This window comes from Xyrauchen texanus, chromosome 50 (assembly GCF_025860055.1).
Source record: "Xyrauchen texanus isolate HMW12.3.18 chromosome 50, RBS_HiC_50CHRs, whole genome shotgun sequence".
In the NCBI taxonomy this organism is placed as follows: domain Eukaryota; kingdom Metazoa; phylum Chordata; class Actinopteri; order Cypriniformes; family Catostomidae; genus Xyrauchen; species Xyrauchen texanus.
Genome location: NC_068325.1, coordinates 12,120,892 through 12,148,080, shown reverse-complemented (window position 1 = coordinate 12,148,080; position 27,189 = coordinate 12,120,892). Strand labels below are relative to the sequence as shown.

The window sequence follows — 27,189 nt, the reverse complement described above, 5'->3', positions numbered from 1 at the left end:
AGGTCTTCTAAGTTTTTATAACTGTGACCTTAATTGCCTACCGTCTGTAAGCTGTTAGTGTCTTAACGACAGTTCCACAGGTGCATGTTCATTAATTGTTTATGGTTTATTGAACAAGAATGGAAAACATTGTTTAAACCCTTTACAATAAAGATCTGTAAAGTTATTTGGATTTTTACAAAATTATCTTCAAATTCAGAGTCCTGAAAAGGGGGGGTTGTTGATTGGGGAGGGGTAGGATTAGTAGTGTCTTTGTAGAATTGATAAAAATATTAATCATAAAAAGAAATGACCATTAGATAACTTGGGCGTTAATTGTCTCTAAGGTCTAGCACCTCTTATGTCAGTTTGTGTTTTACAGGACAGAGAACCGCAAACGTACATTCTTCCCAGAGACATGGATATGGCGCTGCATCAGTGTCAGGTACTGAAATATTAGTTTGGTTCAATGAGGTTTTTAGATTAGGAAGGTCTTAGAATGGGGACTCTTCTTTTGCATATGTTATGTATTTAGTGATGGACTAAACTAGCGATATACAGTACGCATTTTGGCCAGGCTGAGTAATAGGCCAATATTTGGCCACTTGGTATATATGTCTTACACCCAGTGATAGTTATATTTTCACATGCAAAAGTGGCAGTGTAGAAGACTGGGGATATGGGATTCATTTAATGGGAAATGGGGTAGATATTAGCTTTTTTGGGGGGCTCTCAGAGTGGGACTGTGGAGAGAGAGGCATAGTTTTAGAGTTGTATGTTTATTATGTGTGTATGTATAAACTTCTTAAACAGTCTTAAACAGCTTTCTACGTGGTGGTGGCATAGTGGGCTAAAGCACAGAACTTGTAAGCAGAAGGATGCCAGTTCAATCCCCACAGCCACCACCATTGTGTCCTTGAGCAAGGCACTTAACTCCAGGGGTATTGTCCATGTAGTAAGTGCACTGTAAGTCGCTTTAGATGAAAGTGTTTGCCAAATGCATAAATGTAAATGTAATATAAATGTTCTGCCATCTGGGTAAATGAGTTCATTGTCTCTAGATACCATATCAGAATCTCCTGTGGAACTAAAAATTAACAACAAAATGTTGAATGTTTTAGCTTAACCTGACAATTCTTACCTTATTTGATTGACAGTAATGTTACCGGAGATGCAGAGTTACGACTGGACGTCCCTGATTCCATCACCACGTGGGTGGCAGAGGCTATTGGTCTGTCTGCAGGAAAGGGGTTAGGCCTTGCTCAGACTGCAGAGCTGCGCACATTCAAACCCTTCTTTATCGACTTCACCCTTCCGTACAGTGTTATCCGTGGTGAACAAACCAAAGTCCCACTGACTGTGTATAACTACCTCCAAACTTGTGCAGAGGTGTGTGCATGTTTTTAGTTGTTTTTTCTCAAAAATTTTTGTCTGTCCAGACAATAAAATGGATAAAAATATCCTATCGACTTACATTGAAGGAGGGCCATATCTAGGAACCACAAAATCATAGAGACGAGGTGTGGACGTTTTTGACTTGGGCTAGTAAGCAATGCCCTAATAACCACTGAGAACACCTTAGCAACCAATTCGAAATACCCTAGCATCGTGATGATGAGTTTGCACAGGCAAGCGCCTTTTTCAGAAATGTAAAAATGGCTTTTCACAATTTAAATTGGTTAAGCCATTGTCATACTTAACCCTGGGGAAACTAAATCCTGGGTTATCTTGTTTCATGTTTCACTCTGTTAATAATTTATCCTGGGTTAATAATTAGCCCTGGCCATTTGTTCCTAGGTTGTACATTCATAAACCCTGGGTTAATGTTCATATTTGCATATTTGCTGTGTCAATAACAATTTTTGGACAAATACATCTCGCAATGGATACATAACCTGTCAATGGAGCTGCTCTTCTGTGGAAATGTCTGCAAGCAAATCAGCTCTGTTTGTCAATCATATTCTTAAACATACCACGAAAACACATGCGAAAGGAATACTGTTTCTTCATCACGGCAGTTATCACGTTTGCTCTCACTGTTTGACCTTTCACCAGTTTCCATTAGATGGAGAATGTAAATAGTGTGTGAACGTTTCTGCGACTGTACAAAGTGCATACATTTTTAATTAGGCTTTAGGCATTATATGATTGGTTGTGCTTTGTGGATGTTGCTTGTTAAACAACTTTCCTGATCCGGAGCAGGGTTTCATAACCCGGGTTAAAAGTGGTCCTAACCACCTTTAAAAATTACAAGTGTGAAACTTTGCTTTACCCAGGGTTAAAATGGGGTTTAAAAAGACCATAACCCATGTTAAGCACAGTGTGAAAAGCCCTAAAATCTAGTTTAGCATTATTTCTACTCTTAAAGGGATTGTTCACCCAAAAATGAATATTCTCATCATTTACTCACCTTCATGTCACAAAAGGAGATTTTAAGCAGCATCAGACACCATTCACTTTCATTGTATGGAGAAAAAAATTATTAAAGTAAATGATTAAATCATTGGTCATCTGATAGTGGATTTTGCCAATTTGTCAATGAAGTGCAGCTTTAGAAACTGCTTGGCAGTTATTTTTTGCTGAATTCAAAGGCGGTCAACATCCACCCACGGCATCTTCGCCCACAGAATTTCGTTGTGCAAAGAGTATGTGTGACTGTGTCTTATGGTGGTGGAAAAGACTGATTAATCGGCCAATAGTTTTTAAAATTGATCTATGGAATGATTAAAAAAAATAAGTACAATCCCAATAATAGTGATAAAAAAACTTAAGATTGGGTACATAATGCAGGACTTTTAACTATAAACAAGCCCGAAACACACCAGGGACTCTTATTTTGAAATGACTTAGCTCCGTTGCAATGCTCTATACTTAAGTATTAGCCAAAATAAGCTTTTAATAGCATATAATTCACCAGATGACGGAATATGTATTTGGAGACATGTTATGTGCACTGACGGTGCACGTTTCCATATAGTCACATTTTTCAATGCATGCCCTCACTTTAATTGAGACACTTGTTTATATAATAATTAAAAATAACAAAATATCCATTGAAGTGAGGATAAATATATGGATGAATATTGTCAATGATGAAAGATTAAGAAACAAGGGAATAAAAACTATCTGCAACTATCAGCACGAGTTTGACCAATAACCGAAAGTGCCAAATAGCAACTATCAGCACCGATTAATCTGTAAAACCGATATATCGGTCTACCTCCAGACAGAATAATTTTTTTTGTGTGAACTCTCCCTTTAATGCAGATACTTCTGTGACTTTGAATCACTGATACACTCATGGTTGCTGTAAATTTCAACTCATATCATGTTAACTCTAAAACATTATTTAGTGTCAGCCTATTCTTGACTTGAGATATGTGCAGAGAAAGGATTTGTACTAGTTTTGGGCTTTGGGGTTTGAAATTAAATCCTTCAGGAACTATGGGAGGCCATGAGGTAGGCAGCATGGAAAATGTGCAATACACCTCCAAAATTCCCCCAAATCTTTTGGAAGCCCTTGGGAATTCATGCCATATAAGTTAGTATGCAGAGAACATGTTTGTGCTCTATGGAAACTCCAATTTGTACAATCATTTTCTTTAGGTCCATGTGAAAGTTTCAGTGTCCAAAGGGATCAAGTTTGTGGGTCATCCAGGGAAACATCATCTGACCCGGAAAAAGTGTGTGGCACCTGGAGAGGCAACACCCACTTTTATCGTGCTGCTCTTTTCTGAATTGGTGGCTGCCAACATCACAGGTTTGTCTATTAAAAGAAATCTAACAATGTTGCGTTTGTTATGGACCTGTGTACCTCACTGTATGTATTTAGTTGCCATTACATTCCTGATCCATGACTTAAAGGAATCCTATTTAGCTTGTAAGTCTTTAAACGGAGGGTCATATCAGCTTTAGTGGAGCACATTTGCCAAGTTAAACCCTTGTCATTGAATTATGTAATGACCTGTGCTGGACAACTATGTTCTTTTGGGTTATCAGACCATTTTTGTTGAAAAGTACATGAGGGCAATAGTGAGAGGGACAGTGGGGGTCTTTTCTATGGCATGGCGATGAATTTGCAGGTCAGTGCTGACCAATGGGCCCCCCTCGGCTTTTGCCTAGTCCCTCCGGCTCCAAGTCCTTCCTTCTCACTACACGCATACAAAGGGTCTTTGCTGGCAAGCAGCCATCCCTCTACAGAGCCATGTGTGTATCCTATTCGGCCATCATGGTCTCAGAAGACATTACGGGTTTTGTTAAAAAAGAAAGCATTCTGCCAAGTCTCCCATGTTTGCAATTTTCATTTGTATATTCATATGAAGTTTAGGACTTCAACATGAGATACACAGGCAATTCATCTGATAAATGTTTTTTAACCAATATTCACAGTTTTCCAAATCAGTTATCAGTTTCAAAAATCGGTTTTACAGATAAATTGCATATAGTCTCATAAAGCAGACTGGCTAGTGATAAATTATTTGTTTATTTTTTCAAAAGAAGAGAAGAAAAAAAAATAGTTAAAAATCTGTTAGGCATATCAGTTGTGGGACATTTAAATGAAAATAACTATCTGTATTGGTGCGTTTAAAAGCAATATTGGTCAATCTCTATTCCAAACTGCTACTTTTACCTCTGATATATTGAGATCTGCTCTGTCATTTCCCGCATTTGTTTCCATGGCAGCTCGCGCCATTGCCTACAGTGATCTAAGTTGTTGCTCTGATGGGCTGCAGTCCAGCAAAGCAGGCAGAGTGACCGATGAACAGGTGGACAGGAGAAATCCCGCGGGCATGGACTATGTTGGCAGGAGCGTGCTGGTAGAGGTGGGGACCCTGGATCTCATTGGTTTTATTCACTAATAATTTGCATAAAATTGTTCTTCTGTGTGCAAAATTTCAGATGGATTCACAACATATGCCCATAACGCCTTCCACACAACCTCACTTTTACAGCCATTCGCACATCAATGAGGAAAATGCGTCGTTACAGATGTGACAGTTGTAAAAGCGGCACTTACCTATACATGATGAGGTAAAACCATCCAAAACGCTTTGAAACCAGCAAACCTTCACATTAGTATAGCATCCATTAAGGCTGCACGATTAATTAAGATTGAAATCACAATATAGTCATGCGTTATTACTAAACATTGAAAGCTTAAAAATAGACTGCATTCAGCGATTCAGTCAGCATTATGTAAGCAAGCGGCACCCTCTAGCGGTCTGGACGGCAATATCTATACCACAATAGAACTTAAAAGGGTGTTTTGTTCCTTTGGAATCTTGTTTTTCCATGATGTGGTTGACATTTCCGTTGAATTGGACATTTCCAATCCATGTACAATTGAAATACATTTTAGAGCAATAAAAAGTGTGCCTATTTGTAATTTTTATTAAATAATTTCTTAGGAAAACATGATCTGATGGCAAAACATTGGTTTTGATATTGTATCGGCCAATAGTTTTTGTTAAAATCAGTATCCAAATTCGTAAGCATTTCAGCTAAAGAAGTTTATAAGTCCACCAGGAGTCTGTGATTTTCCATATGTGTGGTTTGAGTTGGTTCTAAATGTTTTCCTAAATGTAGAAACAATTTATGTGCGTTATGGTTAGGCATATCCAACTGCCTCACAATACGATATGTATCGCGATACATTTGTCACAATTCAATGAATTCGCTATGCATTAGATGTCATGATTGGATCGCAGTTTAAACTGTGGCAAACACGTGTGAGAGAATCAGCATGACAGCAAGAGATGGAGCGAATCATGCAGGTTGAGTTTGAATCACCCTCACACCTCATAGAACAACGCTGAACACTAAGAAATGCATATCTCAGAGTTTGCAATGATTTAGATCTGCTTTTTCATTTTAAAATTGTTGGACATAATATGAATGCACAAATAGATTCATAAAATTATCGATACAGGGATCTAAAGTATCGATGCCATATTATAAGAAAATGTATTGCTAAAGTGCATAAAGACGTTTGCACACAGGTTTTACATAGAAATATGAGCATACAATTGGTTCGTGAATGAGACTCATTGGCACTGTGTTGTGTTGCGAACAAGTTTTAGTAACTAATATCCCCCTCTTCTTGCTTTTTTCCATAGCCTGAAGGTTTACCTAGAGAGTACACATACAGTGTCTTCTTTTGCCCAAACGGTAAGCAAGTCTTTCCTGTTCTTCATCAATTCTCAAACACACATTTGCTTGGTTGCCCTCTGTATTCAAATGTAAATTGAAAGTTATTCTCCAATATTTCTCCTCCGGCAATTGGCAGAACGAATCCACATCTCCACACCCAACAAATACGAGTATCAATATGTGAAAAAGCCGGCTAAAGTCACGCATGCACAAGTGGCCATCAAAAGCCATAATGATGCCCACATTGCCCTCTCACCCACTGCCCACGACAGCTCTGAAATGGTGGAAATTGTACTGGGTGGTCGGCAAAACTTGCGCTCATGGATTTCACGGGGTAAGATGGGTGAGCCTGTTGCCAGCGCCCCAACGCCAGGCATCTTGTCCTGGGATGAGTTCAGAAGCTTTTGGATCAGCTGGAGAGAAGGGGGAGTGCAGGTAAGATAGATTTGAGAAAATTGGGAGATATCGTTTTTGGATGGCTAAAACACAAGCTATGTTGTGGTCCAAGTTGTGAATTTAATTTACGTGAAAAATAATAACATTGCAAAAACAATCTGTGGATAAAGCAGCGTTGATGTGCTTTAGAGAACAAAATCATTTCGTTTGGTGAGCAAAATTGTCATAAATGTTTATATGCAAATTTTGGAAACTTTATTTGCAACCTTTTTTTTCAATCCAGCATTTTTTATGCAATATCCCAAAATTAGCATAAAAATATGTGGATGGAAAGCCAGCTATGGATAACTACTTTTTAGGATGTAATGGATGTAGTATTGCTGATTGGTTGATGTCATAAGTGGATGAATAGATTTGTGGATATACAGATTTCCTTTGTAATAAAATACTGGCTTTTTATTTTTCATTATTAAAAATGTGGAAAATGGCGGTTTTGAGAAGGTCACGATTACGTTAGATTCTCAGGATTAGTTTTTTGTACCAACCACATGTGAGGTACAATTAAAGGCCTATGTTGATTTAAAAAAAAAAATACTGTTTATAAAAAGATACTAGCATGTAATTGCTTGGATACTGAAAAATTCATTTAAGTATCCAAATGTTTTTCAGAGAATTATAAAAAAAAATTATTAGCTTTTGGTGCAAAGAAATTTAATAAATAATTTGTTTGCAAATATTTTATACTTTCACATTGTTTTGTCAAACTTGGTGTAAACTGGACTAAAGGCAATTTGCTTTTGGTTACCTGAGTGTTGGGTGCCATTATATTTGTCATCCGTTGCACCATTCTAGAAAAATACTTTTCTGGCGCCTGGACGGAATGTCGTTTTTCTGTGTTTGGGTGTGTGTTTGAATGTTCCAGTGTTTGGTCCTGACATCAGGGTTCAGTTGTCCATGATGTACAATGAGGTGGTCATACTGTACCAGTTGATGTTATTGCAAAGTCCTTGTGATCTGTGACCATTGGTTCGGATCAACAATGAAGCTACTCTGCTTAAAGTAGGGAGCAAAAGTATAGTAATGGTACACTTAGTCACATATAGCTGGGGTCAGATTTGTTATGATAGTGACCTATTTTCATTGTAGCATGATGAACCATGTTCCATTTCACATGGCCGAAGATTTAATGACTGATTCTTGTCAATAGCAATGAGAGTTTATGGGAGATTCTAAAATGGGTCTATGTAGGTTATGTGGATAGCTTTTGCCAAGACTTGGCAATTTAGTTTTATGAGCCCCTTGCGCTTGTAAGATTCAGCATTCATTAAACTGCTTTTTGAGTAGAACTTAATTAGTTTCCATAGTATTGTTATTAAATTAAAGTTTAGTCATACTTGCTTAGTTTTCTCAATGAGAGCATTCTGTGGATGAGTCATTATTATTAGGGATGTACCAGTGCATCGGATGCCAATATTTATCGGCCAATTAATGTCCAAATTTAAACCATCTGCAAATTGGTTTTAAGCATGAAAATGCAGATGTGGAAAACTGATGGTTTATAAATAATTAAACACTTTTTATTAAAAGTCTGTGAATTAAAATGCACAGTCCAGAAATAATGATAGCCACAGAATGTAGAAGGGTTGACACTTCTAAGAACATGTAATATAAAAAATTTAATCGTTCTCGTTATCACATTAATGAGGAAAAAACATCATTATAGACAGTTGTGCAAGCAGCACTTACCTATACATGATGAGGTATAACATTCAAAACACTTGAATCCAGCAAACTTTGACAATGGTATGGTATCCATTAAGGCCACACGTTTGATTGAATTAAGATTGAAATCGCAATATGGTCTTGTGCAATAACTAAACCTTGAAAGCTTAAAAATAGACTGCATTCAGCGGTCTGAAGTCATTACTTCAGTCAGCACTTCAGACAGCATTGTGTAAGAAAGCGGTGCCCTCTAGTGGTGTGTATGGCATTTTCCATTATACCGTAATAGAACTTATATGGGACTTATATGGGTGTTTCATTACTTTAGTTGAATTTATATATTTATAGAACAATAAAAAGCTTTTGTACCTCTTTGTACCTCTTTAAAACATAATTTCTGAGCAAAACAGTGATCTGATGACAAAATGAGGTAAGTGGCAAATAAACGGTATCCGTATCGGCCAATAGTTTTTTGGGTTAAAATCTGTATCTTATATGCCAAAAGTTTTCATATCGGTGCATTCCTAATTATTATTATTATATATACAAATTATTTACTATGACAGTATATATTACATTGTAATTACTTGAAATTCAATAAAAAAAATGGTTTATTAATACTTAGAATACAAATAATTACAGGTAAAATCAGTATAGCAAAATCTCCACCTGGGACCGTACATTCACCTGGGACCATTATTCATACTCTCCAATTAGTATCAAGTTTTACATAATCGTATTTGTGATAGGTGGGGCACGGCATGGAGCCATCCAGTGAAACTCTGATCCTGCAATGGACTGGACCACTTCCTGCTCAGGTGCAATACATTGGATTTTCCACTGGCTGGGGCTCTGTAGGTGAGTTCAGGATCTGGCGCAAGGAAGATGCAGACGAGAACCACAATGAGGCCTTCACTCTTGGAGTTCCACACAACGTGGTACCGGGCTCAGAGAGAGCCACTGCCTCCATGATCGGTGAGGACACTTAGGAACATCTCCGTTCATAGCGTAGCCAACCAACCAAATCCCGCCCAAAACTTGCGCCATTAGTTTAGACAAAAATTGGACCATTATTGAAAGATTACACCGTAGACTTTTAAGTTTGAATGCTATTATAAAACTTGATGACTTTTTGTGTCCTAGGTGATGTTATGGGCCCCACCCTTAATAACCTCGACAAGCTCTTGCGACTCCCCTTCGGTTGTGGCGAGCAGAACATGATCCACTTTGCTCCCAATGTCTTTGTGCTCAAGTACCTCCAGAAAACCAGACAGCTCAGCCCAGAGGTTGAGGCAGAGGCCACCGACTATCTACTGCAAGGTACAAGACACAGCATGTCTTCATTCTTAAATGCATCTTCTTGATTATTAATCTCCTGAAGAATTACTTTAAAATGATTGAAGTGCACAAATGCGGTGTAAACAATGCCTTGGGTGTTCCAATGTACCTGGCAGGTTATCAGAGGCAGCTGACATACAAGAGGCAGGATGGTTCTTATAGTGCCTTTGGGGAAAGAGATTCCTCCGGAAGCATGTGGTAAGCTTTTACTGTGTGAAGACATGTCTTGTCTGCGAAAAAGTTGGCTTTAATTACAATAGGGTAAGCAATATTTTTTTCCTAGTTTGTCCTTTATTTAACCCCCATCTCCAGTCAAAGAGAGGTGAACTTCACAAACACTTTGTCTGGGCGATACATAGAATATTAACTTGCCCTCATGTTTTGCCAAACTCCTATTACTTAATTTCTTCTGTGGAAAAAGATTGTTCAAGATTCAACTCATTTTATATGAATCATTTCAAGCTGTCCATTTTAATAAATTGTATCTCAAATTACAGCTATGATTCAACGATTAGTTTGTGTCATCACTCAATGTTGTGTTGCATTTTTTATGTATTACATTTTAAATATTGCTGTTTATTTCTCTGTGTTGTTATATTGGTGCATATGAATGAAAATGATTAAATATCATACTTCTTTATTAATTTAGTGGAAAACAATTTTATGTGCCATGATTATATCTAACAATTATTTTACTGTTACTTTTGCTACAATGGCGGTTTGGTCCAAATTATGGTTCCTCTGTTTGGAAAAACACACACATTACAGAGCAAATTCATAAATATCAAGATATATTGAATATTGTCAAAAAGATTACAAATATCTTGATATATTCTTTAGCTACAGTATATCAACTAGCCCTGACAAACACACAAGTTTGGTTTTTGAGAACTTGCTATTTTTTTCTCGATATATTTTCAGATTTGACACCATGTTACTCTAATTTATTCCAAGATAGCACATGTACTGTATATATCCAAGATATCTCTTTTAGGTCTTTTCATCTGGAAAGCATCACAATCTAATTAGCATCTGATAAACATCTTAAAATGATCAGATTTACAAACATTCTAAATCATAAATGTCTCAAAGACATCAGAGACATACTTATTGAAATACGTCTTATAGACGATTGCAGATGAGCAAACAATGTTAAAAATACATCTTCCGGGGCCTGGATAGCTCAGTGGTTAAGACGCTGACTACCACCCCTGGAGTTGCAAGTTTGAATCGAGGGCGTGCTGAGTGATTTCAGCCAGGTCTCATAAGATACCAAATTGGCCCGGTTGCTAGGGAGGATAAAGTCACATGGGGTAACCTCCTCGTGGTCACTATAATGTGGTTCTCGCTCTCGGTGGCGCACGTGGTTGTTGTGCATGGATGCCGTGGAGAATAGCGTGAAGCCTCCACGCGCGCTATGTCTCCAGTAATATGCTCAACAAGACACATGATAAGATGCGCAGATTGATGGTCTCAGACGTGGAGGCAACTGAGATTCGTCCTCCACCACCTGGATTGAGGTGAGTCACTACGCCACCACGAGGACTTAGAGCGCTTTGGGAATTGGCAATTCCAAATTGGGGAGAAAATAAAAAAAACACACATCAGATAGACGTCTGGGTGATGTACATGTCCCATCAGGGTTGTAGTAGGCTAAACCTGAGCTTAGAAGCACATGATGTTTGTGTTACCTAAGAATACAGAATACAAAATAGAATGCACAATGGAAAAGAAAAATGTTGTCATCTCTGTATATTTGCTTAAAATTTGAAGTGATTCATTTATGCACGGTAGACTGACTTTTAATAGAGCCATGCATTGCAAAATGCTGAACTGACTGTACCCCGGAGCCTTATTAACCAAGTACTAATAAGGTCTTTGACTCCAGTCACATATTTATAAGTTGTTTTGGGGGATTTTTTTCCGTGGTCCAGAACAGCCATCATTAAGTATGCCCTCTGTGAGGTCAACAGCCCTACCCCCACAACTGGCTATTTCTCCCTACGCAGTTGGACACAAGGGAACCTATTTTTATTTTTTATTTTTTTATTCCTGCCCAGTGCATGTAGCCTCTTTATTCTATATAAACCTATAAACAATTTAGGTCACAAAGCAACTGTCTTTTATTTTAAAGAAAGGTTGCACCTGTACACTTTTCAAACCAATCGTTTCACAAAAATACATTTGTTAGGTTTAAATTATCTAAAAAAATATCTATACTGTTCAAAATAAAGACAAAGGCTTGGACACTTTCTGGTTGCTAAACATTAGTGGAACATATCTATCATGATATACCTGTGGTTACTCTGCTAAACCACCTTTGTGAACTTGAGGAGAACTCGAATGACCCTGACACCAATTTGTTAGAAGTCATTGCAAAAATTTCACAGACTTTTTTTTAATTAGTTCTGAGAAAAGCTTTAATATTCTGTTATCTAATGAAATCACATTTTTAAATGTGACTTAAATTTACATTTATTCATTTGGCGGCATAAATGTCCTGATACTTTGTGGGGCCACTGTATGCAGGTTGCAAAAAAGTAGTTTTTAAAGCTGTTGGGGCACGGTCCAATGAAGATGTCAAACCTTTACTCAAATCCATTACTTTCACTTTATACATTAGTCGGAGAATGATTACAAGTCTGAACAACCTTGCTATTTTCTGCTCTAGTTTCAGCTAGTAGCACAGATAATTTATTGCCTGGTTAACAGCAGTTTCAGAGCTGGGTTAATACATCCCAGCTTGGGCTGAATGATAGGAGAGGAAATTGTGGCTCCAATAAAAAGATTGGCCATAATGGCACAGCAAGTATTTAACGTCCCCATCAGCACATTGGTGCTCCAGTAATGCCAAGTCCTTCATAAATAATCTGCTTTAGTGGAAAGGGTGCCTAGTACTCTGGAATAAAGTGGAAACCTTTATTTATGAATGCCTGGAAGGTTGTTTTGTTATGTGTGAGGATGCCTTCAAAATTGGAGGAGCCAGACCTGGCAAACCATCTTCTGGCATCACTCACTGACATAGGCATGTCTGGATCCAATGAGAGCTACATGCAGCAACACTACACCCCCCAGCAATCGCCCAATCTTCAGTAAGCTTGTCTCAGGACTTGGGTAAATACTTAAGCTTGCTTCCCCCCCATTGTTGGGGAATATGTTCAACTGCTGAGAGTCAGTCCAGGGTACACCATTTGCATATTAGTGAGATTGCTTTGGCAGAATGGATGTTTTTTCCCTACAAGCTATCATGTTGGAATGAGCAGGAAAGTGGTGGCCATAGCCATGGCAAAGCTACAGGGATTGTCCCTGTGGTATAACCTGGGGTTAAGAGTCGTCCACAAGCAGTCAATAGTGATCACCATTGGGGGATTTTAACCTGTAGCCTTCCATCTATTACAAAGCTACATCAACCCAAAGATCATGTGTCCTCAGTGTTGAGGATTACGTTTCATTCAGAGCAAGTACATTTTATGACTCTATAAAGCTGCAACAAATGCGGTTGCAGGTCACATTCGGTTGTCAACATTTTTCAACCATATTAGGTGAGCCACTAATTCTATCTCTTCACCTTCTCTTTACGATCTGCGTACCTGAAGAGGTTCACCACAAAAGTTTCAGTATCATTTTAAGAGCATGTTTGCTTTGGAAGTTCTGGCAAAGGTATCCCAGCATTCCAAAGCATTAGGTAAAGTGGCTTCTTACAACGGTATCATTGTGAGAAAAACACCTTGCAAACCATCGAGTGGACATCTTAAGCAAGTCTAACTGGAGGAAGTGGGGGTTCCCTTGAGTCTCTGACACAGTATTACTAACATTTCTGGAGTTTCAATGCTTCAGTTATACTACCTCTCTTAGGGAACATAATGTCCAAGCCTAGGCCTGCAAGGACTCCATACTGTTCTTAGTGTTTGGGTGTTTGTCTTGACATCCTTAGTGCAATGCTGTGGGAAAAGTCCCCAATTGTTTGTTTATTGACCTTTTATTATCGGTGAAGTCAGTTTTTATCATTATTTTACTGCTTTCAGGAATGCCATCATGATGTGCCATATTGCAGTTAAAAGAAATCGTCACAGGGTTTGTGTGTTTTCAGAGCCCTGGTGCAGTTGACTCATGGAGGTGAAAGCTTTTACAAAGCTTTTACAAGGCAAAATATGCTCAACATTTACATTAGATGTTGCTTACATCTGTCAAAATGTATTCTTGGAGTGGTTTTGACTTTTGGAGTAAACAATGCTTAACAATGCTCACTGTAATAGCTTTCGGTTTATGTACGGGGTGGGATCCCATACTTGGAATATTACTGCATGCAGAAACTTACATGATTTGTCATTGTGAAAGTCTGAGATCTTTGTTCACACCCACACCACATTTACCAGCAGTTTCTTACACTGACCACATTACATGGCCACGTAAAGCTGCATTGTCGAGGAGAAACCTAGGTGTGTTAAACCCTGGAATAATACTTTTCTTAAGTTTATGTAAACATGGTCATGAAAGACAGAAATGCTTGACTTCCGGGAAGTACTTGAGTATTTTTCACAAGCCAAGCACCAATTAGTGAAGAACAAGGACAATTGCATTTTTTGTGTAATGTCATTACACCTTCCAAGACTAATTTCAAATGCTTTACTTTGAATTTACCTCAAATGAATGAAAGAATAAGATACTGTAAGACATGTTGGGCTCTTTCCTCCAGGTTGACTGCCTTCGTACTAAAATCATTTGCTCAGTCTCGTGGCTTCATCTTTATTGATCCTCAAGAACTGCGAGCAGCCAAATCCTGGCTGATCACCCACCAAAAGGAAGAAGGATCCTTCCCAGCAATGGGCCGGATACTCAATAAAGACCTGCAGGTACATGAACAGAGACCTTCCAATTGTTTCATACCACCACTTTATAAGATTTAGAATCACTGCTGGCACTGTGACATGAATAGCACACTTTAACCATGCCATTTTGATATTGTGCAGTACACAACATTCTTAAACCATCTGACAAACATTTTACGGGCTGTATGGAAGCATTCCACCAGCTGTATCCAAGCAAATCCAACAGCTTAGAGTACGTCATTTGTGCGCCAATCACCGAGTGCACCAGAACCAAGTTCGAGCTGTAACACACATACTTTTTGTAATTGGATTAAGTAAATGGAACTTAATTAGACATGTTACATTAACCTTAATTAATCTACAGTTTTTCCATTATAAACTAGCTAGTACAGTTTTGTAATTGAAAATTGAAAATACTATGCTTTGATTAGCATAGAAATTGAGTAAAGCAATGTAAACATTCTTAAATATACCTGTCCTCGACCTAAACTCAAGCTCCACTGTTCACCATAATGGTAGCAGAAAGTCTTCTAAATAACATAGCAAAACATTAAACACTAACAAGTCTCTATGCAACATTGGTATCATAGATTGAGAGGCTACTATCTTTAAGTTCAGTTAAGCTATTTAAGTTCCTGTGAATTTAAAGAGTCAATTTTATTTAAATCAAAACAATAAAGCAATTTATTTATTTAAGGTTACTTAAAAGGTGTCAGTTTTGTGAACTGAAAATAAAGAAAACTTTCTAAAAACTCATCAAGGTTAATTTATTTGTACTTTGTATGATTTTCCCTACTCAATACAATTAATTACTTAGATAGTTAGATTTAACAGTGTACAAGATTAAGTTTCACGCTATATGACTAAAAATGTCCGTGATTAGCCACTTGTTTGTACATGTTTACAGAAACAAATTACACCTGGAGTTGCAAGTTCGAATCCAGAGCATGCTGAGTGACTTCAGTCAGGCTTCCTAAGCAACCAATTGGCCTGGTTGCTAGGGTGGGTAGAGTCGCGTTGGGTTAACCTCCTCGTGGTCGCAGAGAATAGTGTGGGCCTCCACACGCGCTACATCTCAGTGGTAATGCACTCAAGAAGCCACGTGACAAGATGCGCAGATTGATGGTCTCAGACGCGGAGGCAACTGAGATTCGTCCTCTGCCACCCGGATTGAGTTGAGTCACTATGCCACCATGAGGACTTAGAGCGCATTGGGAATTGGGCATTCCAAATTGGAGAGAAAGAGGGGGAGGGGTGGATTATAATTTAAAATGAAACAAATGACAATAAAATGCAAAGTAATCTCTTCAGTAATCAAATACTTTTACTGAATGTAACTGTATTCTAATTAACAATTATTTAAATTGTAACTGTAGTGGAATACAGTACGTAATCCTGTTACATGTATTCCGTTACTCCCCAACACTGAATGTGTGTCCATGAGACGAGATCCACACAGTGCATTTGTCATTGAGTAATGTCTCTTTTAAAATCCTATCGGTTCTTTACAGATGGATGAGGTAAAGAAGCCATTAGAGTCCTCTACCGTTAATATGCGCTCATTTAAAGATGCTCTTTACAGAACACCCGGTTTTCGTAGAGACAGTACAGTTTTTTAGCATGTGTTCTACAAAATCAATGTTAATACTTGTAAATAGTATAAATCATGCAATAAACATGTAATCAAATATATTATATGCAATATAATATCATATTTATTGATAGAATACATGCATTTGTACATTTTTTAAAAGCTGAAATGTGAGCAAAATGATGAAAAACAAATCAAATATAATTTGTAAAATTAGCATTAGCTGAGAGAGGATTTATTTCATATGTAAACAAAATGGACATTATAACAAGGGCTTAACATTAACTTTCTGGCTAACCGGCCAAAGTGGCTAGTGGTATTTCAAAGTCACTAGCCATTCAGTATTTTCACTGGTCAAAATCCCCCGTCCCACAAAAAGATATGAAACTAACTGTAGACTATTTGAACACAAATTATATGAGTTCACAGGGCACAAGCCTAATGATTTAAGTCAACTATTAGAATATCTAAAGTCAAACGTGACAAGTTAAATGGAGTAGGACAGAACAGGAGGAAAACTTTGTTCATTGGTCTATGGAAGTCCAGATTTTAACCTCTTTAACCATTCTAAAATGTACTTGCCTTAATGAAAGTTTACCTTTTATTCTTCATTTTTAACAGTGGCATTTGTAATGATAAAGCCATTGTCATGGGTAAGATCATGGATGGCTCCACATTACTGTGGTTCGGCAAACACAGATAGTCTTCCTAAAAAAATCAACAATAGTATTTGTTATGAAAAACTAAGAGCCTAAACATGTTTAGAAACCTTTATCAACAACATTAACAGTTAATAATTCCATGGAGTACAAAATGGATAATAAAATGTAGATGTTAGGTATAGATTAAACCCACTATGATTAAAGTCACTATTTACTTTCATTGCATCTTTTTCCATTCATGGAAGAAAGTCCTGAGGGTTTGGATTAAGATAAAGGTGACTGAATGATGACATAATAATTATTAATAATAAAAATAAGTCTTATACAGCAGTTAGTGTTACTGCAGTAAAAATATTTTAGTTTGGATGATGGTGTATTTAAAAAAGAAACATTTACTGCTTATAAAATGATGGACACTAGATGAATACTATTAACTTTGTTTTGGTTGTGGCTACACGCCAAAGTGGCTAGTAAGGATGACGGAGTTACACGCCACTGCCGATTTGTACCCGCGTATGGCAGGTGTTAATATAAAGCCCTGATTATAACTGAAATATAACAAATATATTGAATTGAAATTGGAATAGAATCGGGAGCTTGAGAATTGGAATCAAATCAGGAAATCTGTATCAATACCTAGCCCTAATAAACCTAGGCTAATAACTGAAAATGTTTTCTAGCATAGCTTAGACCAACATGTTTTTACCACATACTTGATTCATATCTTATCTTGAAGTCCTGCACAACAGAATGTACCATCTTAAAAACAGCTAGGTCATCTCAGAACATTGCGTATTTAAGCCAGTTGCCAAAGTAAGAAAATCGTTTACAACCTCACATCATTCTGAGGAAGCTGGAATAGACGTGATATTTGTCATCACTCTAGTGAATGTTGCCCTGTCCTATTCATTTTAAGGGTGGGATTCATGGAAAGATCTCCTTGACTGCGTATGTAGTGGCAGCTCTTATGGAAACCGGGATTACAGCTGAGGTGAGAGAATTTCCAACATCTCCTGTGCTTGATCTTGTTTATGTCCCATTAACCACCTCTCAGCCAGTTCTCTTAGACAACCTTAACGCCCAAATTTCCGTGATCCGTGTTAATGGTGCATTCCTGCTTCGTGAGATGATGGATGTTCTGGCAGAGAATCAACAGTTTTTCTTCATCTAATATGGAAGCCTGCTGTCTAAATCTAAAAATGTATGATGAGAGCAAGCAGAGACAATGGAATTCTTTGAAATTTTCACCCTGCCTTTTCCTCAAACTTAACAGTGATTTTACATTTGCATTAAATGTACATAAACAGCATTTTGTCATTTCAATCAATTGACTGTGCTAATCACTACATTTCATTACTACCGTTAAAGGTGCAGCTTTGTTAAATGTGTACATCTGCTAAAAGGGAATTTTGTCAATGGTTAGGAGTAAACTAGCATATAGATGGCATATAGCATAAAGCATGCTAACATGCACTAAAAGCCACAAAATTCTAATTTTGATTTCATGGGGTCTAAAACAACTCTTCACAATATCCTGCAAGAGTTCGCTTGGTTTAGGGCCAAGTCTTTTCCATCAACCCTCTGATGTGGAGCATTGGCTGTCTTGAACGGCAACGCTGAGAATTTTGCCCTTTGAAACGGATTGAGTCACTTCAAAGGCCGGCTTCTCCCACTCTCAAATCGACTTAATGAAAAGAATACCAGTCAGATTAGCGTGCATGGCTGCTCAGGGCTAGCATCCAGGTTCCTTGAGAAAAAGGACATGTGGTACAGATAAAAGTCAGTGCGCTGATGCTAAACAGATGAAAGATCGTGAGGTGGTACGCTTCTTAGAATTGTAAAACAAAAGCTGTAGGATTTGTATGACTTTGTACCAAAGGTACATCTTAGCATAGGAAACACCTGTTAGCAGAATAAAAGCTAAGCCATGAAATTGTCTTGTATTCTTCATCAATGTTCCTCTAGAGTAGACCTTATCAACACAGTTGTACTCTTCTTTGGTGTTAAAAAAAAACTTTTTACCAAAGGTATTTGAAGTTTAGCACAAGAAACGCCTGTTAGCGGTATAGAAGCTAAGACATGTCACTGTCTTGTGTTTTTCATCTATGTTTCTCTAAACCTTATCAACATGGTTGTTTGTGTCTTAGGCATGTAAGAAAAAGCTGAAGTATTTGTATGACTTTGTACTGAAGGTATTTGAAGTTTAGTGCAGGAAACACCTGCGGCATAAAAGCTAAATTGTGTGATTGTCATTTACTCTTCGTCAATGTTTCTCTAACCATATCAACACCTTGAGGAATATGCAAATACACCTCTTGAGCTATATTAATTCTCATAATTAACGTTTATGATTGATGTTTTTATTTAGGAGGAGAAGGTAGCAGTGGCTAAAGCTAAGGCGTTTCTGGAGAGCAATACATACTCTGCTGATGACCCATACACCACAGCTCTGTCAGCATATGTGCTTACTCTACTCCGCAGTCCTTATGCCCCACTTGCTCTCCGAAGACTTAACCACATGGCCATCACCCAAGGTCATTTATCAATGTGTGTTAAAAGATACATGTTATTTAAAGCTTTGCTTGTTGTTGATCCCAACTATTCTACTAGCAGATGGTTTTACTCATTGGAGTCTTACGGGCAGCACTGTAACTGATGAGGACACGTTCATGGGCTTCAGTGATGGCCTCTCCCAATCAGGTATCAATTAACCAATCAATCACTTTTTGGTGAACTATCATGGCAGCAAAATTGAGCATCTAAAAAGAACTTGCATACAAATTGTAGGAAAAGTTATTCTTTTACGCTGCTTCTTTAGTTGTGTCAGCCGAAGTTGAAATGACAGCCTATGGCCTACTTACCTACACTCTTTTGGGTGACGTGGCTTCAGCCCTGCCAGTGGTTAAATGGCTCTCACAGCAAAGAAATGCCCTGGGTGGATTTTCCTCAACTCAGGTGACAAATCTGTGTTATCTTCTTCAGTCATTGGTTGTAAAAAGATCCTAACATTTTTATGCTTGATTGAACCAAGGGCTATTTATTATCCAAAAACAGGATACATGTGTGGCACTGCAAGCACTGTCCGAGTATGCCATCCTGTCGTATGTGGGTGGGGTCAATCTTACCATATCTCTGGCTTCAACTAATCTGGACTTCCAGGAAACATTTGAGCTTCAGTGGGACAACAAGAAGATTCTGCAGAAAGCTGCGGTAAAGGGTCTCAAACACATCTCTATACACTTGGAGAGGCACTGAACGTAATACACCCTCTAAACATCTGCTTGGCACATCACACTATCTCATGATTAGCAGTGTCAGTTTAAATGTGTGTAATTTGGATGTTGGACAAGGTCCAGTCCAATAATGTATTTGTTTGTACCTGTAGCATTAATTTGATTGAGTCTTTTTGTTCAGATCCCAAGCATTCCAACAGGATTGTTTGTCAGTGCCAAGGGAGAAGGCTGCTGTCTAATGCAGGTATTGTTGGTGTCTGTTGTGCCCAAACCCACATTCTTTTCAAGAATAAATGACCTGCTGAAAAAGTTATCTTAAACCAACCTGGTTTTAGCTGGTCTCCCAGCATGGCCAAGCTGGTGTTTAGCAGTTTGACCAACTGGTCTTCAAACCTGACCAGATGCCAAGTGCTCAAACCCTCCTAAAACCAATGAACCAGATCAAGCTTGGAGACCAGCAAACAAGTTTAGGCAGATTTCGGCTGTTTTTTTTTTTGTTTTTGTTTTTTGGCAGGGTGATTGGTATTTGTACTTTTCCTCCTCTAGAGGCAATTTTTTTCCTAGGAGATATCCAGCACTAATGTTCACATTCCTGCCTTTAGATTGGTCAAATTTAAGCAATTGTATGCCAGGGGTATGTTCTTTCCCCTGTAATCTACCCCCTGGATAGGATGCTAATTTTTTTGGTAACTTGTCCCTCAGAAACAATAGACTCATTCTAACTAGGAAGCATAATCAACCGGAACCACCTCAGCACCATGACCTAGAACGTTTTGTTCCCTAGTTGTTTGGACTAAAAGATTATCTCTTTATGTTGTTCAGAGCAGATAGTTTGTAGCAGAAATAATGCCAGGGGGCTGTCACAAGGTTAACATTATTTTTTTCAAGAATGATGAAGGCAATTCTTACTAGTGCTCATACTCAAATTAATGCTACGCTTTTACACCAATCACAGATATTTTACGAAACTGTTCAGCTCAATGAATTTAATCAATGGATTCCAATGCAATCAGAATTGGAAACTGGTTTGTCGAACAGCGGCCTTATACTGGCACAAATTTACTTTTATTCAGCCTGCTGGAGATCCATTTTAGCTTTCTCATTTCTTAAATATTGAACTTGAATATTATGTTGTTTTTTGCTACAGACTCGAATGATATATCAAACCATGCAGCTTTTTATTTTTTTCTCCCCAATTTGGAATGCCCAATTCCCAATGCGCTCCAAATCCTTATGGTGGTGTAGTGACTTGCCTCAATCTGGGTGGCGGAGGACGAACCTCAGAAGCCTCTGTGTCTGAGACCGTCAGTATCACGTAGCTTGTTGAACGCGTTACAGCGGAAACGTAGCGCGTGTGGAGGCTCACGCTATTCTCTGTGGCATCCACGCACAAGTAACCACGTGCCCCACCGAGAGCAAAAACCACATTATAGCAACCACGAGGAGGTTAACCCAACGTAACTTTACCCACCTTAGCAACCGGGCCAAGCGTCTTTACTTGCTGAGCTACCCAGGCCCCCAATCATGCAGCTTTTTGAGGAGAGGAGAGGTGTATTATAACTCATCAAGCTGACTAAGTATTTACTCCTGGCGAATGATAAAAAAACTGACCATTGAAAAAGGGTAACCACACATATCTAGGGACTGGAACAGCATTAAGGCTCTTTTGACTTGGACTCAGAAACCACTGAGAACACCCTAGTAAGCGCATAGCAATGTTTTCTCCTGATGATGCTAATGATGTGATATTGATCATAGTCTTTTCTTCATCTACAGATCGATGTATCTTACAATGTGCCTGACCCAGTGGCTAAGCCAGCTTTTCAGCTGAAAGTGGATCTTAAGGAACCCAGGCAGGAATTGCACGCCCCACTTTTCTCACTCCACATGTCTCCTCGTTCTCGTCGCAAGCGGAGGGTACCTGTAGACGACGAGGACCCAGCAGCCCACCAAGACCACCTAGACTACCGTGTTACACTGGAAGTTTGCACCAGGTATTGCCTTTTACATTAAAGCATTTGCCAGATGAAAATGTCTGAAGCGACTTCAAGCATTCAAGTAGGTATAGCTTGCAGGCCAGAGATCTCCAAATGGGGGCAGACTCTCCAAAAGAGAGTGGGGTTACTCTAGAAGGGGGTAGGTTTACTCCAAAAGGGGCTTGAGCATGTTTGGGGAGAGGGTTAGGTTAGGGGTTCACTATATCATTGCTGATGATTTAAGGCTCTTGCCCCTTTTTGGAGCTCTGACGGCAGCTATATGCTTCTCCATGCATTCATTGGCAATCGAATCCATGCCATGACCTTGGACTTTCTAGTGCCATGCTAACTGTTGAGCTACTACTGTATATATTGCATATTAATACCTCCAGCTACAAGATTGCTTGCAGATAGATCAAAACCTGTTATCACATTTGAATAATGAATGCCAATCTTTTTCCAGAGAATGACTAGAATAATTTGGCTTCAGACTTGGTATAAATAGTTTTATTGTGAAAATTGTGTACGATTTGTTTTATAATTTTGTGTTGTTTAGTTACTTCAAACTTGGTGTGAGCCCTTATTAAGTCTGTTAGCTTGTTTACTCTCTAATTCCTTCCTCAGGTGGATGCATGCTGGCTCATCCAATATGGCTGTCTTAGAGGTCCCTCTATTGTCAGGCTTTCGTGCTGATATTGAGAGTCTAGAGAGGGTAAGATTTGTATTGTTTTGTGATGTTATTTATGTATTTTTGTCTCTCCCAGACTCTCCTTTTTCGGTCACACCCACTTGTATTTCAACACAACATCTTGGGTAACTACTAAAGAGTGCACAACCCTGTACTCTCAAGGGTTCTGGAGTTAAAAGGGGCTGTATAATAGGGCAGTGGACCTCTCTCTTTCTATGTCGTTCTCTGCATGTGTGTTCCTGGCAGATGGACAGAGTTAACATCTGGAGGTTATTTTAAAGGAGGCAGGATGGTGTGGAATTTATCAGTCTCTGTTTCACTCTCTCACACAAATACACGTAAACATTAACACACTGAAGTACACCCATTCATATTTTTGCCTATGGCTAATACTTTCCGGGTTCAGAAATTGACTATTCGATAAATAGATATTCCAACATACTTCTATGATGGAACAAAATGTAGAATAGATCAAATACAAAAAAGTACCACATTTCCCAAAAAAACCTGATATTTATATGGTACATGTACAAAAACATAATGTTGCAATTGTAAAATGTCCAAAAAGCATAGTGATCTACTGTACTATGGTACTTTTTGTGACCTTTTTTTATTTATATGAAAATCAGTGTTGTGTTGTAATGGACTACATGTAATCTGGGTTTTGTAATTAGATTACTAAAATGAAGTACTTGTAAATGGATTATTTTAATTGCGTAATCAGATTAGTAACTATTTATGGATTACATGATTACCTATTCATTACATTACCATCAGACAATGGTAATAATTAGTGCCAAATTTTCTGGTTTTACTTTTTTGTAATTAACATCTGCATTAGAAAAAAAGACTACACGTCCAATCTTAAACCACGTTTACAACACCTGAGTTGCTTGATGTAAGTGTTCCTGTATGTCGCTAGAGTATAGTAATCAAATAAGTATTAATGCAATAAGTAATCAATAGGAATCAGATTAGAGTACCTAAAAACTGATTACGGTTTTTGTTGAGTAATTTGTAATCAGTACCAGATTACATTTCAGAAGTAATCTACCCAGTATATAATTTATGTACTGAGGATGAAGACAGTTATATGTGTTTGCTTTGTAAATATTATTGGAAGACGTCTGGCCCCAAACTGGTGTGACTTCATTTCCAGGCGGGCTCCGTGGAGCTCTAACTGGGTTTGCAGACCCTCCACAGGCTAGTAACCTCCACAACATCAGCCTGGAACAGGAAACCACCTCCTTCAGCTGGGGGTAAATGGGTTAGGTCACATTCGGGGTCCCCAATCAACTGATTGTCCCTCATTAGTCATGTTATTTGTCCCAGGCCTCATGTCCTCCACGCTAGTAAACCATTGCTACCACAGGAGCTGTATAATGCAAACCGACTCGGAAACTCACCATGCTGGAACGTGTCTCATTAGCGGCATTAGCCAGTTATGAGCTGGATTTACACTGGCCACCTCTGGCTGGCTCCATGTTTATTACACGACCCCAGCTGTTCAAATTCCTCGCTTCTCTATGGGAAGCGGGATTGCTTACACCGTCACGTCTCATTGTTTTAATTTATACTCAGGGGAGGACATGGTTATTGGATTGTTTGCTTCTCAGATATTCCACTGTGAAAATCTATATATATATTTTAAATGAATGAAGAAGTCAACTGTTTAATTAAGGGGTTTTAAGGTATTAGATTTTAAATGGTTTTGGCCCCTAAAGCAACAACTTTATTTTTTGGATTCTTCCTTATTTTGGCAACACTAACAAACGAGGATTTGATTTCCTGGTTATGGTAAGAAATTATGCTGTATGCTGTGGCTTTACACAAATCAAATCACTCCTTGTAGTAAGTGTGTCATTTATGTGGGGCTGCAGTCATACTTTGTACGTTTGTGTGTATATGTCTGCGTTAGAATGTGTTTGTGTATTTGGATGTGTCCTTGTGGCGCCAACTCACACTGAGCCCCTCATAAACTGTGTCCAAGTGCCTACCACCTCTCCCTCACACGCACACACACACAAACATACACAAACACGATGAAGGACAGTAGAATGGTAAACAGAGGCAGCAGCTATTTTGGATGCAAAAGTTACTAGGAATGTATTGGATGATGATTAACCCAAATTATTCATAAAATCTTGGGCTGGCAAACAAAAGGTTGAAGGTTCTAACCACATAAATTTGCAGAACCATGTTGCTGCAAATCGACCTGTCATGTAACAAGTTAAGTGTATGCTTTGGATTCAACTGTCAGCTAAATGGCACATTAACATTAAAAAAAAACATTTTATGATGTAAAATTCTGTTTCCAGCTGTTGATGGATAAGAGAGTGGGGCTGAAGAGATATGAAGTGGATGGACGAAAAGTAATCTTCTACTTTGACGAGGTGAGTTGACATTGTTTAATAACTAGGGCTGTCGATTTAACATGTACTGTATATTTAGTGCAATTCATTAAATAAATAAAAAATGGCTAAAACAATTAACACAACTAATCATGCCCCCTGACCCGCATGTACATTCTGTAATAAAACTACATATTTTCCTACCATCAGAGCAATTAGAGCTTGAACTAAATGCAACTTTGTGTTTTTACGAGCTGCATCAGCAGGGGGCTGTCAGCGCACCTCATCAAATCTCACAAGCAGCACTGCCCCAGAAGAAAAGTCAGACACACAGGATGCATTCTTGATAACAGAACATAGGGATCTCAACACGTGATTTTTAACTACTTTTAACTTGACACAGCATCCTAAAAATGCTCGAAGCATCCGTCTGGCGCACAACTACATAAACCGACAATTTAAAATGGTGCGAATGGAACGCAAGAACACGTCTTGTGAGAACAGGACAGATTGACCAACTCAATTGTAATCAATGCTTTACTCATCTGCCACGATAATGCAATATACTTCAATCTGAATCGTTTCATATATTAAACCATATTTGTAATTATTTCCATAATTATTATGTTTAAGTTGTATTGAGTTATCTTTTTTTGGGGGGCCTTTCTCAGCAATATTAATATATATGTGTGACTAATTTGATTAATTAGCAGGTCGTAATAAAACGTTTGATTAAACATTTTAATTGGTTGAAACCTAGTAACAACATATTTGTGTAGTGCCAACACAATTTCAGCTGTTTATATTAAAATAATGTGCTGGGTTCAATGCAAGTTAAGGTCTAAGGTATGTTTTTGAGTACAACATTAAATAATGCAAGTTATTTAAGTTTGCATAAGCAAACTGAAACGCATTGTCAGTTGGATGTTTACAATGTAATCTATGGTACTATAATATAGGCTGTGTTCCCCCATAGACATAAGTAACTGTCAGCGCAAGTACTTGAAGTGTTTTGCCAGGGGAGCCGAATAAATGCATATGATGCCTTATAAATAGTTGTTGATGTAACGGCTTGAAATTAATTTCTCTGGTCCCACCTCTCCCACAGATCCCCAGTCAGTGTTTAACCTGTGTGACATTCAGTGCTGTGAGGGAGTATATCGTCGGCAAGACGGCCCCAGTGCCAGTAAAAGTCTATGACTATTACGAACCAGGTGGGTGTTGTTTGTGCCACCACTTCCAAAAAAAGTACTGTAGTGATACACTACACTGATGGTTTCAGACGGTAATAGTAAGGTACTTTGATATATTCCTTGGTACTGAATTATTAGCATTTGGTCAATTCCAGAATTACAAACAAGACATTTGCAGTAAAAATGTCAAATTTTACTTTAAATATGAAGTTCTCATTGACAGTGTATAAAACCATTTGCGTGTATCAGTTTAGACCATTTATTTATTTATTTCAGTTTAGATCTGGAAATGAACTTGCGCTACGGATGTGACACTTTGTAAAAACTCTGAATTGAAATGCACAATCCAGAAATAATAATAGCCACAGAATGTAGAAGGATTGGCACTTCTAAGAACATATAACATTTTTAATATAGAGACTTTGACCTCTGAGACATCAGTTAGACATCCATCAAGGCTGCATGATGTATTGAAATAAGATTGAAATTGCAAAATGGCCTTGAGCTATTATTAAACCGCAAAAGCAAGTGAGCAAGTGGCGCTCTCTAGCAGGTATGTGCAGAACAAACTAAGCAGCAGTGCAGCAAAATGAGATGATCTGTTGTTTATCAGATTTGTCAAAAATGCAATAAATGCAATACGATTGAAACACGTTACAGATCAAGAGCTACCTATCTGAATTATTATGGTAAAAGAAAGAGTGATGGATGTTATGGTCACTTTTTGTAATGCGTTATTGTGGACAATATTGAATGAAGATTGTTTGAGTTATATAAATGTAATCTTTAAAACGTTATGGACGTGACAGCACTGAAACGTAGACCTCATAAATGTGGTCCTTCTATTTGCTTAAATAAGCGATATGACCAAGTGTATACTGTATATACTGTACATTTCTTAAACATTTCCTTGTCTGTCCGGAAAATGATTATTGTTTAAATAAAGTGTAAATAATGAGTCCTTTGACACCTTTTGGAACCATTAAATATGACTGGTGAAAACAATGTTTTAGAAGTGGCGCACCCCTGATTTGAGGTGGATAAACAATGCAATTTCCTAAAAATAAAAAATATCTATAGC

At 38.1% G+C, this 27,189-nt stretch overlaps 1 protein-coding gene across 1 annotated transcript in view; it reads left to right on the top strand.

The window, feature by feature from the left end:
• LOC127640986 (C3 and PZP-like alpha-2-macroglobulin domain-containing protein 8) overlaps positions 1–27,189 on the top strand; it is a 55,413-nt gene that overhangs the window by 11,673 nt on the left and 16,551 nt on the right. Inside the window, exons 19-38 of the mRNA XM_052123721.1 lie at positions 362–424; positions 1,137–1,368; positions 3,586–3,739; positions 4,663–4,802; positions 6,096–6,147; positions 6,266–6,564; positions 8,997–9,222; positions 9,391–9,567; positions 9,702–9,783; positions 14,282–14,438; positions 17,584–17,658; positions 19,036–19,201; positions 19,281–19,367; positions 19,486–19,622; positions 19,722–19,877; positions 20,082–20,144; positions 21,677–21,894; positions 22,501–22,588; positions 24,883–24,957; positions 26,024–26,129. Coding sequence (XP_051979681.1) covers positions 362–424; positions 1,137–1,368; positions 3,586–3,739; positions 4,663–4,802; positions 6,096–6,147; positions 6,266–6,564; positions 8,997–9,222; positions 9,391–9,567; positions 9,702–9,783; positions 14,282–14,438; positions 17,584–17,658; positions 19,036–19,201; positions 19,281–19,367; positions 19,486–19,622; positions 19,722–19,877; positions 20,082–20,144; positions 21,677–21,894; positions 22,501–22,588; positions 24,883–24,957; positions 26,024–26,129 — 2,753 coding nt within the window. The remainder of the gene's footprint in view (positions 1–361; positions 425–1,136; positions 1,369–3,585; positions 3,740–4,662; positions 4,803–6,095; positions 6,148–6,265; positions 6,565–8,996; positions 9,223–9,390; positions 9,568–9,701; positions 9,784–14,281; positions 14,439–17,583; positions 17,659–19,035; positions 19,202–19,280; positions 19,368–19,485; positions 19,623–19,721; positions 19,878–20,081; positions 20,145–21,676; positions 21,895–22,500; positions 22,589–24,882; positions 24,958–26,023; positions 26,130–27,189) is intronic.